Source organism: Microtus pennsylvanicus, chromosome 9, assembly GCF_037038515.1.
Source record: "Microtus pennsylvanicus isolate mMicPen1 chromosome 9, mMicPen1.hap1, whole genome shotgun sequence".
NCBI lineage: Eukaryota > Metazoa > Chordata > Mammalia > Rodentia > Cricetidae > Microtus > Microtus pennsylvanicus.
Window position 1 is genome coordinate 16,810,627 of NC_134587.1, and position 15,756 is coordinate 16,826,382.

At 42.2% G+C, this 15,756-nt stretch overlaps 1 protein-coding gene across 3 annotated transcripts in view; it reads left to right on the top strand.

Moving 5' to 3' along the window:
• Positions 1-15,756, top strand: part of Grb14 (growth factor receptor bound protein 14) — a 97,615-nt gene that overhangs the window by 41,120 nt on the left and 40,739 nt on the right. Inside the window, exon 1 of one of the 3 annotated variants that reach the window (XM_075985026.1) lies at positions 217-405. The exons of the other annotated variants lie outside the window; for them this stretch is intronic. Within the exon in view, the coding sequence (XP_075841141.1) occupies positions 310-405 (96 nt within the window). The 5' untranslated portion in view covers positions 217-309. Of the gene's footprint in view, positions 1-216; positions 406-15,756 lie in introns of those variants that run through there. 3 annotated transcript variants of the gene reach the window in all.

The window sequence follows — 15,756 nt, forward strand, 5'->3', positions numbered from 1 at the left end:
AGTCAACAAAGATGGCATTGAGTTGCGCTGTTTTGGAAAAAAAAAATGTGAAGGGAACTAGATGCCTGTTAATCTGGGGCTCTTTAAATATCATAAACAAAAGTATCCGAATGAGTCTCCAAGGACAAAGGCGGGGTTCTGGGAGCTGTGATTGGCTACTGCCCTGTCCTGTCCGCTGCCATCCTTAATTGGCTTTGGGTAGACTGGGCTCACAGGGGCAGGGTGACATTTACTACTCCCCTAGAGCTCCTCTCCCTGAGCCTTGAGATTCCCGAGGAGTTGCCATCAAGGACTCCTTTCATTTTGTCTATGAGCACTCAGGACCATACTCGAGGAGCAAGCATGAGTCTGAGTGCAAGGAGAGTCACTCTGCCTGCAATAACACCACTAGTTCTACAGAAGAGGGTAGGTGCCTTATTTGGCTTTCTCCACCCTTGTCATTTTTCTGCCTGCCTTTATTTTTCGGTTACTGTGTATTTACTGCCAACTTCGAGCCTTACATAACTGTGAGAGAAGACTAGAATGCATTGAGACTACGGGTACTTAAAAAGACATATTATTGGAATTAACCCCGGGGGGGAAATGCTGCCAGGACATCCCTGTGGTAAAAATACCTCTATACAAAAGCCGCTGGTCTCAGTTACGGTCTGTTGTGATTTAGAGATTACATACAGTGAGTGTTCCCCCTTTTATTCTTCCCTTCTGTAACTTCAGGCATCTCTGCCCTTAATTCAACAGGAAATATGCTCGCTGTTGGGGTCTGTGCTTGTGAAGTGACAGCTTCTTTGTTTGCCTGAGATTCGTAATGCACCCACCTCTTCATTGTGGGGAGGGTGGTGTAGCATTTCATGCATTATCTTCATGTGTCTGCCCATTTCTGTGGGGTTTCTGTTTGCTCACGAAAGTTTCCAATAAATTCTCCTAGGAAAGGGCTTTCTATTAATTATTAATACAGTGAAACCCATGTGTGAAAATATTAGTGTTTTTAAAAAGATTCCTTTTGTGTCTTACTTGGGACATTTCATATTGCAAGACTGTATCTGTCCCATGTGATGGAGTCACAGCAGGCTTCTCTTGCCAGCACACCAAGAGCCTCCAAACAACTTACAGGGTCACCGTCGTGGTGTAGAGAGTGAAGACATGGCAGCTTCCCTGAATGGTTGTAGTGGCATAAGAAAGTCTAACTTTCCTTTCTCCACTCAGCTTTTTTAAAAGTTAACTGTTAACTATTAGTGCACTCCATTAAGCCAAAGGTCGTGTTTTAACTTACGTGAAACAGGATAGATTGAAAAGCAAAACAAAACAAACTAAAAAATCTTTTTAAGAAAATCATTTTTTATTGCTTTTAATTTTTAGCTCTCAGCTTATTTTTTTCAGCTGTTCAACTCCTAGTTACTAAGTCCATTATTCTCGTCATTGGCATAACTGCATTACAATTTTGCCACTATGTGTAATTTTACTTGATGGCTTTCTTTCATCTTAAGCAAATTTAATTAAAACCTTTTCCTTTTAAGCTTGACTCTTCGTTTTGGCTTAGATTTCATTGCAGTGTGGGTTGGTTTTTTTGAGGGTTATGCATTTAGGAAAAGTATATGAATCTGCATCCAATCCATGCTCTGTTAGAGTTTTTCTGCCCAGTTGATATTACCATATAGGCTCGCCATAACTCCACTGTGTGCATATTCTTTGGCCATTAATTGGATTGGTTGCCTGTTGTCTGGAGTCCCTTTCTAGCTGAGCTGTGTTGGTCTATCACATCAGGTCACATTCTGTAGATAAACGGCATCTGCAGGAGGATTTGGGGCTGTTGTTCTGTGACCCTAGCGTGTTGCCTTGGTTCTAGTTAACATTTGAAGTTGTCTATTTTGTTTTCGTCACACTGGATGAAACCATGGGAAAGGGTGCCGTCATTTCATCTGAGCACTAGCAAAGGCAGAATTGGTAAGAACAAAGCTTGGCTGGAAAGCAGCAACAGCGCAGTTGGCTGAAGAGAAAACATGGTGGCTCTGGACAGCCTCACGTTCTTCTGCTTTCTTACTGAGAATTTCTTATCAGATTGTCATCATAATAACTGTGTACATCAAAATTCCCAAAGGCCGGCTCTGTGAATGTGTACTGACACAAGGTGGCACCCCCTTAATTTTCTCAACATATTTAGGCCATTTAACCCCCCAAAGGTCTATTTGCCTACCCGATTGGTTTGATAACCTCAGAGTTTTTTGCCTTTTTAATTTTAGAAAATTCTTTTTTTTCAGACTAAAAGACACCCACCTGCTATGGTCACACAGTTTCTAAGTTTTCTTCTTCTTCTCTGAAGATATGAAAATCTTCCATGGCTGTCATTTTTCAAATGCCATTAAATTTAAAGTGATTTTGCACTTAGCATGTGGTTCATTAAGTCACCATTTGGTCCTCAGCACTACCTTCCTCCCCAGCAGATCTGACAAATAAGCACAAGCACGCTAGAATATTGTCAGGGAGTGAAATTTCTCCTCTTTCCCAGAAGGCTCTGTGCACACATTTTTCTTAGAGCTGCTCACCCTGGATGAGTGGTCCTTGCCAGACAATTGAGCAGCTGGAATCCCTATCATTTCAAAAGCCAGGAACATTTCTGAAAAGCCCTTGAGGAGGGGGTCCTTATCAGCCAATGTGTCCTTCTGCTGTGGCCCTGGGATTCTCTTGGAGTGATTAGAGGCTGAATTAGAAACATAATCCTTTATTCAGTACAGAGCTTGTTTATCTCTGAGAGCGGTCTGGTAAATTCTGACTAGTAGAAGGAAGAGAAAATTTCGACTTCCTCTAATTCTATAAGGATTTGAGTTCATGGATTTCAGAAAATCCGAATTTTAATGATGAAAATGTTTCATCAGACCTCTGACTGACTCTCACCTCAGCATTTTTTTTTTTAAGATTCACTACTAGGTGGTGGCTTCCCCCTTTTCTCAACTCCTCCTCCTTCATTTGCTCCTACTTTTTTTTGTCTCTTTTTTCAAAATGAGAAGACTGAGTCTCTTGGATGTTTAATACCTTATACAAGGCCACCCAGAAGGTCAATGACAAAGCTAGAAATAGAATCGAGGCTTTGTAACTTCCGTGGTGTTTTTCTGAGATGTGTGTTATGTCCTGAAACCAACCTGTAAGTGAAATTGCCGTATGGTGTGTACCGTTACCATCGTCCTCAATTCTGGGTTGAGGGAAGGCAAATCCTTACAGTCATCTACACCTCCAGCAACTCACGTATGTTCTAGTGCAGAGCATATTTTATGTAGAAAGTGGTTGTTATGCCCCTCCCTCCCCCTTTATTTCTGTCTCTCTCTCTCTCTCTCTCTCTCTCTCTCTCTCTCTCTCTCTCTCTCTGTGTGTGTGTGTGTGTGTGTATGGGAGAGAAGAAACAGAGGGACAGACAGAGATACACACATATGTGCACACACAGGCGGGGGGTGGAGAGGATGAGAGAGAGAGAGAGGTTTGGGATATTATACTTGTACTAAGACTTTAGATTGGCATATTAATTAAACCAAGAAAGATAACATTTTAAGGTCACAGAATTAATAGTTGAGTATTTTACTGTATAAAATAAATAAAGCATAAAATGTCTGCAAGATCAGAAGAGCCCATTCCATATTTTAATTCTGCAGCTTGTAGTATTTGATGCCCCCTGCTCGATTAATACTGCTTTTCTGATTATGCTTGCAAATTATCTTGCATTCACTATGCATCTTACCTTTGCAGGAAGTATTCTTTTTTTTTGTTTTGTTTTTTTTTCTTTTGTTTTTTTTTCTTTTTTTTTTAATTTTTTTATTGATAAAAGGAGGATAAAGAAAAGAAAAAAAACAAATTTCCACCTCCTCCCACCAGCCTCCCATTTCCCTCCCCCTCCTCCCACTCTTCTCCCCCTCCTCCCACTCTTCTCCCCCTCCTCCCACCCCTCTCCCCTTCCCCCCACTCCTCTCCCCCTCCCTTTCCAGTCCAAAGAGCTGTCAGGGTTCCCTGCCCTGTGGTACGTCCTAGGTCCTCCCCCCTCCATCCATATCTAGGAAGGTGAACATCCAGACTGGCTAGGCTCCCACCAAGCCAGCACATTGCGTAGGATCAAAACCGCGTGCCATTGTCCTTGGCGTCTCATCAGCCCTCATTGTTCGCCATGTTCCGAGAGTCCAGTTTTATCCCATGCTTTTTCTGGTAACAGTCCAGCTGGCCTTGGTGAGCTCCCAGTAGATCATCTCCACTGTCTCAGTGGGTGGGTGCACTCCTCGTGGTCCCGACATCTTTGCTCATGTTCTCACTCCTTCTGCTCCTCATTGGGACCTTGGGAGCTCAGTCCAGTGCTCCAGTGTGGGTCTCTGTCTCTATCTCCATCCATCACCAGATGCAAGTTCTAGGATGATATGCAATATATTCATCAGTATTGCTCTAGGGTAGGGTCATTTCAGGTTCCCTATCTTCAGCTGCCCAAGGAACTAACTGGGGACCTCAGCTTGGGCACCTGGGAGCCCCTCTAGGGTCAAGTCTCCTGCCCACCCTAAAGTGGGTCCCTTAACTAAGAATTGTGGTTCCGTGCTCCCCTATCCAACCTTCCTTTATCCCGATCCTCCTGTTTCCCCAAGTCCACCCTCCTTCCCTTCTACCTTTTCTCAAAATTGCCGGGGGGAAAAGTGGGATCTTGGGGGTAGGGTGGGATGGGGGTTAGGAAGTATTCTTAATAAGCACACAGCGTCTTAAAGTAGTTTCAGAAACGAAACAGGTGGGGAAAACCCAATTTTTACAATATGCTTTTTCTTAAGACCCAAGGCCATCTGTAAGTGGCTTTTCTGTTTTGATACAAAATAGTGTCTTATTATGTTCTAACCATATTTCTCACCCAGTGGGTCATTGCTGTAATTCCAAATCATCATATTACTGTTTTTCCCAGAAAGTTTTGAGCAGATTCAAACCTGCTCAGTAAGCACGTGCTCCAGGTCTGGCTGACCACGGAGCTGCCCAGTTTCCCAGGAGCCTGCAAGGGAGCCATTTCCTCCGTCCACATGAGATGATGTTAACCCCAAGGGCTCCGTGCTCCAGTTCCCAGGGTTGCCTCTCTAGACCCCGGTGCCTCCTGCCTTCTTTCCCAAATGCTGTTGTCTAAGTCTTTACCCAAACTGAAGACTTCTTCCAGTTCTCTAAAAGTGCGCTGCTTTTCTCTTTGGTGTCTTAATTCTGAATGAAAGGGCATGCCTTTGTTACTCAGCAACCATGTCCTGCGACATTATTTTACTGTTATCTATTATCATACTCAAATCTTTGTAGCCTTCATGTGTATTTATCCAAGGCTCCTAAACTTTTGAGATTTGGCTTTTTATTCTCTGTGTGCTTTGTTATTATTTATGTATTTGTTTCTTTCAGTATTTGTTTTTCAGATTTCTTTATTTTTTATCAATTCAAATTAAATATTTTATTTTGCAGTTCTAATTTAACACTTTGGTACTAATGTGCAAAATTTAACTTTATGTAACCAGAAAGGTACAGAGACATGGCTCGAACAGGGAAGTGATTTGTTTTCTTACACTTTGCTGTAAAGATCAGTCCACAGCTCATCCAGCAGTGCCGCGATGTCCTCAGGCAACCAAGCTGAGTATATGCTCCCTGATGTGGGTCCCTTTCCCTTTTATGGAGTGATAAATGTGAATCCCCAGGCGTCCAGTTCACAGCTTTGGCACGGAGGATGGATGCACAAGGCAGACAGGCAGACAGGCTAACAGGCCAGTGCTAGCTCGTGTTAACGTGACACTCAAGAACAAACCAGAGTTTAGGCTTACTGGCTGCGCCTAGACCTTGTTGGGTAACCGCACGCAAAGCACCCTGGGAAAGCAGGCTTGGAGCTCAATGTGCTCCTCTCCTCACCAGCATCAGCACTGATAATTTCATACATATCTACTGTGTTTATATCATTTTCCTCCCTCCTCTCCTCTAGTCCTTTATATATCACCCCTGCTCCTTCTCAAATTCATAGTATGTTTTTCCTTGATTATTATTGTTTTACACACACACACATACACATGTGCACAAGTGCAGAGAAAGATAGAGAGAGATGTATACACATATACACACATAAATAAATATGTATATAGAACCTAAGGAGCCAATTAGTGATACTTTTATGTATAGGGCTGACCACTTGGTATTGCATAATCATTTAGGAATCCTCCCTCTTTCTTCCAGAAGTCACTAATTGCCTGTAGCTCTTCATCTAGGGATGGGGACCCATGAGATTTCCCCCATCTACGTTGGCTTATTAACTGATGATGCTATTGTGGTCTTGTTTAGGAAATCACATTGTTGAGATGTTTATGGGTGCAGCTTCCCCTTTTCTATAGAAATTACTGTCTCACAGCAGAAGTCCTGGTTCTTTGGCTTTTACAATCTTTCTGATCTCTTTTCTCTGATAATCCTGCGCGTTGGATCCAGGAGTTGTGTTTTAGATTATCAGTTGTGGCTGTACACCACCACAGGCAATGTGCAGATTTCAATGCAATACTATCAAAATACCTATACCATTCTTTACAGAAATGCAAAACCATCCTAAAGTTCATACGTAGCCAAAAAGACTCCAAAGCAACTCTGGACAAAAAGAATAATGCTGGAGAGATGACCATTTCATATTTTAAGTTGTGTTACAGAGCCAGCATTACACTGGCACAAACCAGATATGAAAATAAATGGAAAAAATAGAAGATCCATACATGAATATGTGTAACTTATATCTGACAATGGTGCTGGGAAAACTGAGTATCAACATGTAGAAGGATGAAATTAGACCCACATCTGTTGTCCAGCACAAAAATAAGCTTCAAACGGATCATGATATGAAACCCCAAACAATGAAACTTCTAGAAGAAAACATGGGCAACATCCCCAAGGCATAGGGATAGGACAGGGGTTTTAGAATCGATCTCCATTTTCCTAACAATGAAGGCGTCCATCAGGATTCTTTGGAGAGGAACAAATGAAGGGTGGCCTTGAAGCCCAGCTAGCCATCCCTACCACAAGTGCCTCCTCTGTCCTTGGCGTTCAGCAAATATTTGTTATGATAGCGTGTACCAAGTTTGGTGGTGTGTTTTGGAGGACATTGGTTCTGTGCTTGTGCATGGGTGGTAGGCAGGCTAATTGGGGAGACGGCTGATTCTCTGAGTGACCAGGGCCATGGACGTCTACAGGTGGTGTTTTGGTTTAGATGGAGTCTTGCTTGGCGGGTACAGTCATAATTATTCCAACTTTTTAAATCTTATTTCTGCTCGCCCTTGATTTTCTTTCTGCTCATGTCGTTTCTATCAGGGTAACTTGACTTTGTCCTGAACTCAGGAGGGTGGCACCCGGAGCACTGTTTGGGTTATATTTACACAGAGTGTTCTCTTCCTTGAGAAATAAGGTTTCAGTAAACATGCCTTCGTGGACATTGTGTGTTTTAGAGGCAGAAAGCCTGGCACCTGAACTCAGCACTCTCCTTAACCCGTGGAGCGACCTTAGGTCTATCCTTTCTTACATGAGAGCCAGTTTCTCTGTGTTGCTCACAGTGCTGGGTTTACATGGACGCATGGTGCCCATGACAAAGACAAATACTTAGAAGAACTAACACATAGTAGAAGGCCCACAAATGTGCGTCACTTCCCTGACCCAAGCAAAGGCAGGAGCTGCGTTTTATGTTTGTTTGTTAGATTGGTTTTGGTCTGCTGTCATTGTAGTTGCTGAGAGACAGTTCACCTATGTAGCCTGGAATAGCTTCAACCGCAAGTTCTCTCCCACAGCCTCCTGAAAGCTGAGAGGACAGATATGCATCACTGTGCTTGGTTTCAAAATATCATGTTTTGTTAGCTTCATAAGCAGTATAAGTTATACCTAAAAACTTTGATGCTATCAGGAATTTAAATTTCCTTCTACAGAGGTTACCTAGAACTTTTTGTTGTAGCAAATGAATTCAATAAAAACGTATTGTCCTTGGTATCACGCCACCCGGGCCACAAGAATGACATCCTTTGCCAATTCTGTTCCTACTGCTGACTTTCTGTAACTGTATTTATGAACTTCTGCAGAACTTAAAAAAAATGAATTGCTGGTACACGGACTTCATATGTATCTCCCTCTCATCTAACTTTTCTGGACGCATAACTTGAAACACCACAAGATCTGCAGTCCGATTTTTCTTCTTGTCAGGGGTTGTTAGTCAGGAACTTACAGACTGTGTGCTTGTGCAAGTCAGAGTTGTGTGACGGCCAAAATGTTGGCAATGTTTGTAGCCTAACTGTGTGACAGTGGGCCTGTGGAACCTTTGATCATGACATGGGCAGCAGAGGTACAGTGTTATTCTATACAGGCAGAACACACTTAATTTGAAAATCCCAAATGTGAAATACTCCTCAATTTAAAGCAAAACTAATGTGCACCAAAGGCACTGACTAGAATTGTGAAGTGCAGATGAAGCATGAAAGATTCACGTGGAAACAGAGGATTCTTACTTTAGGATAGGACATTGTGGATGCACAAATGCTCCGAAATGAAAGGGAAAGAAAAGAAAAGAAAAGAAGAAAGAACGAACGAAAGAAAGAAAGAAAAGAAGAAAGAAAGAAAGAAAAGAAATTTGATACATTTTCCACTCAAGTACTTGAAACAAGCGCTATCAAATGGCAGTTACCATTATTTGTGTAAACATGGTTTTTGTGAAAACAAGATACTGGGATTTCTCAACGTCAAAACAATGTTGGGATTTCTCAATGTTGTTTCTCTTTATTATTCTTAGAGTTTTATCCCTTAGGGTGAAAAACCACAGGCCAGGGTCTATTCATCATCTTTATCCATCTACAACTTGGTGCTTTTGGTGAGTTAGAAGACTCCCTGCCTTCCCCATAGACCAGGAGAAACCAAAGCAACTGTGATCCGCTTAGCGCCAAGTCATTTTCTTTAGCCTTTGTAAGACCCTAACAAGGTTGGTCGCCAAACCTGTTCTGCTTGAAGAAAGTTGGTTTGGAGGAAGGTCATCCCCAAAGCTCCCACTAATAAATGACAGGGGGCCGGGTTATAAGCTTGGCCTCTCTTCCCAGACAGAAAACTGTCACAGAACAACCTGGACACACATGCTGTACAGCAAGCTTCATGTAACAGCTGAGAAATGCATACTGCATGGTCTGGCTCTGCGAAAAAGCCTGGGCACACACATTGTACACCTCTGCTCTGCACAACATCCTAGGTGCACACAGTGCATGGCTTTGCTTCACACAACAGCCTGGCCACACACTGCATGGCTCCGTTCCACTCGACAGCTTCTCCTCTTACCTGTTCTCTTCACATGGGACAAGTCTCACCTCTTTTGCCAATCTACTTTTTGCCCTCTGATGACTGCTCCTTGCTGTGGCCTCAGTCGTACAAGCCAGTGACTAAACTAGCTTGTCAGAGTACCCGAGAATGCACTTAGGGATGGAAGGGTTTCTCGAGACTTAATCACTGTAGACTCACTTTGCTTTAAGCATTACAACACTACTGCTAATACACAATACATAACCTTGAGCGCTGTTAGCTCTTTGTACATTTTAAGGTATGAGATGAGGAGTCTACGATATAGAAGATGATCAGTTGATCCTTTCCGGTTTGACCCAGATCAAATTGCAGTATCCCTAACACTGCAGACACCTGGACTGTAACTCCATGGGAACAGGCACGGAGCCTCACGTTATTTTGTAAACCACAATGCCTGGTCCATGCCTGGCACAGAAGGCTGATTAAAAATAGCTGGGGTGATGGACAGTCTCAGACTCCTTCTTGGGGCAGTCTGAAGGGTTGGCTCTCTTGGCTGTGCCCCAGCCCCATGAGCCAGAATTTAAAAATAATAATCTCGTGTTGGCAAGGAAATAAGTAGGACTTTTGGTAATTTCAGATACTACCTCCCTGCCCCCAAAAAATAGAAAGATTTCCACCCTGCAGGGCATTAAGAATGCTCAGTCTTCAGACAGTTCCAAAAGAGAAATGGAAAAATCGTGTTGGCAATAATCCCATTGTCAGAAAGTGATTATCGACTCGTCGCTCTGTTTTACATCATAAGAACTCAGAAGACAATTTTCCCTCCCTCCCTCTTCCGCCCTCTTTCTCTGGTTGTAATTTTCAAGATATATATATTTCTTTTATTATTCATTTATTTAGTTTTATGTCTATTTATTTACTGTGTGTGTTTAGGGTGGAACATGGGTATCCTTCCCGGGGTCAGAGAATAGCTGTGGGAGCCAGTCCTCTTCTTCTGCCCTCTGGGTCAGTATTTTATTTAGGTAGCTGACTTGGCAGCAAGCTGAGCCATCACTCCAGACAGAAATCTATTTGGGGGCAGCAGGGTGTCTGTGTTTGTACCAACTCAAAATAACGACTCCCTCTACTGGCTGTTTCTAGATTTGCATACTTTCTGACCAAAGATTTCTGACCAAAGGAAAAAAATGAAAAGACAACTCTTTGACTCTTTCTTTCTTTCTTTCTTTCTTTCTTTCTTTCTTTCTTTCTTTCTTTCTTTCTTTCTTTCTTCCTTTCTTTTCATATCTTTTACATGAGTTTAAATGTTTAACAAAAGCCAGAATTACAGCACGGATATAATTTGGTTGTCCCTAGAATTGTCACAGCATGGGAATGTTAGGATCTGAAAAGTAATTTTTTGGGGGTGCTATTTTTGGTCTATAGAGTAACACATAAATATCACAGAAAGACTGTATGTAGCATATATAATTGACTACTTGGCACTATATATTACATGAAAATATTATTTCATATATCTCCAGTTAAAATACTATATACCTTTTGTGGTAAGCTTCATGTGAGTTTCTGAGACATTAAATTGTAAACAATATTTTAAAAATCAGTGAAAGCCAACAATTCCTAACAGTGCATGGATTGACACCACATGTCTCAATAAGTGTGATATGGTTGAACGTGTCATGTTTTCTTTCCCCTTGTAGTCCCTTTCTCCCTGTGATTTCTTTCCTTTCTACTCTTCTCCATTTGTCCATTTTACTCTTAGTGTGAACTGACTTTGAACTTTTCACTTAGACACTTAGTGGTTATTCTGGGAATAAATGGTTCCTTAAAAATTAAAAGGAGATAGTTGGATAATACTGTGCCCAGCATAAGCTTGAGCAGTATGTTCCTCCCTTAAGTATGAGTAAGTGTTAGCACTTGAGGTTTGTGCCTTGCAGAGAAAAGTTAGTCCTAATGAATTTCATGTGTTTTATTGTTGAAGGAGGCTGCTTGGTTTTTCTGGTATTTCAGCCCCGAAATAATCACACAGAAACTGTACTAATTAAATCACTGCTTAGTTTATTAGCTCTAGCTTCTTATTGGCTAACTCTTATATATTAATTTAACCCATTTCTATTAATCTGTGTTTTTCCACATGGTTGTGGCTTACTGGCTAAAGCTCCGGCATCTGTCTCTGGCAGGGCTACATGGCTTCTAACTCCTTCTTTCTCCCAGCATTTAGTTTAGTTTTCCCCACCTACCTCTATTCCCTGAGCAGGCCCAAGACAGTTCTTTATTAACCAATGGTATTTACAGAGGGAAATCCCACATCACTTTAAAGCACTGACTATTCAGAGACATTGTCATGAATGAAGTCGTTGGGTACTTAGTGTGGGATTTGTAACTTAACTCTCTATAGCACACTTTAGATTCAAATGCACAGAAATGTAGTTTTGAGAGGCGCCTTGGAATTTGGGTGTTATAGAAATTATCCTCAATTGTAGTGGCACCAAAAGAAACAGGTAGGTGCCCAGCAGATCTAGGTGAGGTCACCCTCCCCTCCGTGGTCTGTCGGCAAGGGTGAAGCTCCACTAGTCATGTGAAGGCAGCCCCGGTGTCTGCACTTTGGACTGTTTTCTGCAAAATTATTATTACTATTATTATATTTGCTTTTTTCTTTCTCAGTACCTTTTCTCATAATATCTTCTCCAACCCCATTTTTCTCTATGTGTTTTAACTTTTCACACAACCCCAAATGTGACAATACACTACTGTCATCCCTTGGTTGGCCTTTATTCAGCTGAGAAATGCCATGAAAACTTGCTAATATTTTCTCTTTGGTCGTTGTGTGTGGTTTCAAACTTGAGGGCTCAATACTGCTCCTGTGGAATCCCTCATGCCTCACACAGGGCCACTGACAATGGCTTCATTCACCATGGAATAGCTGGGATAACTGCTTCAATTGTCCACTATGAGCTCTGTTCTCCACTAGCTGCTAGGGCCATCATAGGAGGCAGCTGTAACATTGATGTCATGTGGCATTCTGAGTAGTAAGGGCTTTTGATGCTGATGGCATAGGTACACCAGACATGGGACAGACACTCTGTCTCTAAACTGAAAAGGTCATTGAAACCTCTCTCATAGAAATAATGGCGTGTCTGGATTTTAGAGAAGAAAAGTAGGTTGTAGGGAGAGATGGTTTGTGTAGTGCCAGTGGTATCTGCGCTATTGCAAAGGTTCTGTGTTCTAGAAAGTGCTCTGCTCTTGAAAGTAAAGGAGGAGGGAAGGGTCGTTGGAGTCAGGTGGATGGGGTGGGGGCTGCACAGGGCCCTGTCTGTCAGTTCCTGAAGGTCAATATTAGTGACATTTACCTGTTTTGAAGTGCACTAACTAATTAAAAATTCACAGCTTGTGCTCAGGTATAATGCTTATTAAATATTTCTCTCAAATGTAAGACTTTATTATGTGTTTCCTCCAAACCATGTCCTCCTTTGCTCTCAGTATTTCACACCTAGGGAAAGAGTACAGTAGAGACATAGAAAGTAACAGTGCTTCCTGAATATCAGGGGCTTTTTGGAGCAGAGCCGTTTTAGAGATTCAATGTTTGAAAAGCAGATTTGGATGAATCCATTATTTCCATTCCCTTAAGCAAACACACAGGCTTGTTTAATTCAAAACTCCTACACTGTCTCCTCTTATCTCGGGCCACAGCATTCCTTATTTAGAAGAATGTGAAGATTCAAGGCTTCTCTGACCTTGCTATAAAAAATGTTTGTATAATTTAAATACATTTCCCGATCTGTTAAAAAACCACAAGAAATCACTTATTACATGTCCCACCATTGCTAAAGCCAGTCGGTTGCTATTCTCTGGATCCAAGCAGGATTTCTTTCTTTTGGTGTACAATTTCCAGTGATATTAGTCTTCTTATCCTATTTTCTTCACATTATAAATCAAGCTGGGAATTTGGGTCACTTAACTAAAAATGAATAATATCCTTTTATTAAATAGCATGGTTATATAAACTTCAGCCCCTTTTAGCTTTTAGGCTGTAGAGGAGACAGGATACTAATATTATGTTCTACGGGACCTGAAGAACAGTGTGCTGTTTGTTTTCCCACGATCCTTAACAGTGCAAGCTTGAGTTTTACACACACCAGGCCTGTGGCTTCTGTGAGGAGTCGATTTCTTTTTCTTGGATAGGAAGGTTTTAGTGTAATAATGCTTTATGCAAGAGACCTAACTCTGCTTGAGAGCTGAGGCTTAGGTTATCTTTTCTGTCTTCACATGTTTAAAGGCCATGAATAGACACTGAACAGAGTTTTCAACTGCCCTTCTGCACTAGTAACAGGACAAATGTTGTCTTACTGCATGGGTTCCAGAGACCCCAGGGTTATGCTGCAGGAGAATGCCAACTTAGGTAAAACCGCACCCAACCCTCACACATGCACACATACACACATACACACACACTCAACAAATATATACATGCATACACACAACAACATATGCCCCACAGGTACACACACACACATACACAAACACATGCACATGCATGTACACACACACTCCACAAACATAGACATGCATACACACAACAACATATGCCCCACAGGTACACACACATACACAAACACACTCACACACACTACATACCTTACACATACACACTATACATATACCACTCAAACATGCACACACATGTTTAATCATATCACCCATATACACATGTGCATATACATACAACACACACATACACACACACACAAATACATATACACAGAAGTAAAGATTTGAAAAACAGCAGCAGTTCTTTTTTCCAAAATCCGGCTTTGAAATGGAATTCAAACCAAAGTATTGTTCCTTTTCAATACATATTGTTTTTTGAAATCAATAACACTTATTCCGTGAATTTTAGTTGCCTTCTGGCCCAAGTTCACGAAAAGTTTCTTTTGGCTTTGCTTCTGAAATTTAATTTAGTAGTACTTACATGCTAGTAACAGATGTATTTGATAGGCATAATAAAATAATGAGGCTCTCAGGTCACATGTCTCAATTCTTGACAATCCTGATCATTTGTGACAGTGGAGGAAAGCAATGGCTTCCTGGGTGGGTGGGTGGGTAAACTGTCTGCTTCCCAGCCTTCTTTTCTGCCCTGTGCTTTTCTTGCCCTCGGTTACCATCGTGAATACCTTCTGAGTGTCTCCAGCTTTTGCATTTCCATAGCTTCCGTGAAATGTAAGGTGGAAATGGAAAATAAGAAGCAGGCCTCTCTAGCACCAGGTGATGAGAGTTTGCTGTAAGAATATACACAGGGCAGTCAGGAAGCTGCAGGGGTCTTTGCAGCTCACCCATCCTTCTCCAGGTACCCTGCCTGGGTTCTTGGCTCAGGGACACACCATTGCTCCACTGAATCCGGCTATGCTCACGTGACTGTTGGCAGGGGCTTCTTTCAGAGTCTGGTCAAATACACTGTAAGCCCAGCAGCGTGGGCACAGTGGGTGTGTCCGGTAGAAAGTCAGCCCTGGTCTAGTCCAGACCCAGATGTAGGAGGCATACCCTACAAACAACAGCCTACCAAGATGATAACACAGCACCGTGAAACTCCACACAAGTCGCCAGACAGGGAATTTCTGAGAGACAGATGATGATGGGAAAGGAAGTTCAGCAACAATCCTGATACTCCATGGCCGCCTCGTTGGCTTTGCAACTTCGGTCTGCCATATTGAATCAGTTCCAACTTGGAATTGTTTTCTTCCCACTGAAAAGTTGTGTGTACCAAGAACGATCCTCAGCAAAGATATTTTTGAATAATTATATTTACTGTGGTGGAAAATAGTTTCAAAATGAATGCCAAGAAGGTATATTGAATGTTGACCGTGTGTAGGATGCGGGTAGCCGTTGCCGTGGATGCTGGCTGCATCTGCTTGGCAGAGCTTGATTAAGCCAGGATGACCTAAGGCAGCTCCCTGGGATACAAATGTAAATAGTGAATAAAGAGAAACTGCCCTGGGGGTGGGGGCTTGCTAGCACAGGTGGGTAGGATACTTCATGAAGCCCTGAACAGTCAAGACAGCCTTCTGAAGAGGAGTTCATTTGATTTCAGGTGAAATATAAGTAGGAATTTCCCAAAATAAACATGGGGGGGGCATGTAGAGCACAGACGTGAGTTCCAGGTGGAACATCACATGATACAGGAAAGACAGCTTATAGGCCTATGTCATGTTTTTTATCCCCTAGGATCACAGAGTGACCCATTCCGTAAAACCTTGATTGCTACCAAGAGATCCACAACCCTACTCTAATCACCCCCGAAAGGCCAGAGCAGAGGTCACCCTACCACTCTGGGATTAGGGTTTCAGCATACGAATTGTGTTGGGCACAAACATTCAGCATATTGCCATGTGACTTCTTCTATCTGGGTTGCATCTACCACTGTGTTTCTGACCAGTAGCAGCTCTGGTCTACATCTCAACACCTACAGCACTGAAGGAAAGAGATCCCATACTGTGATTG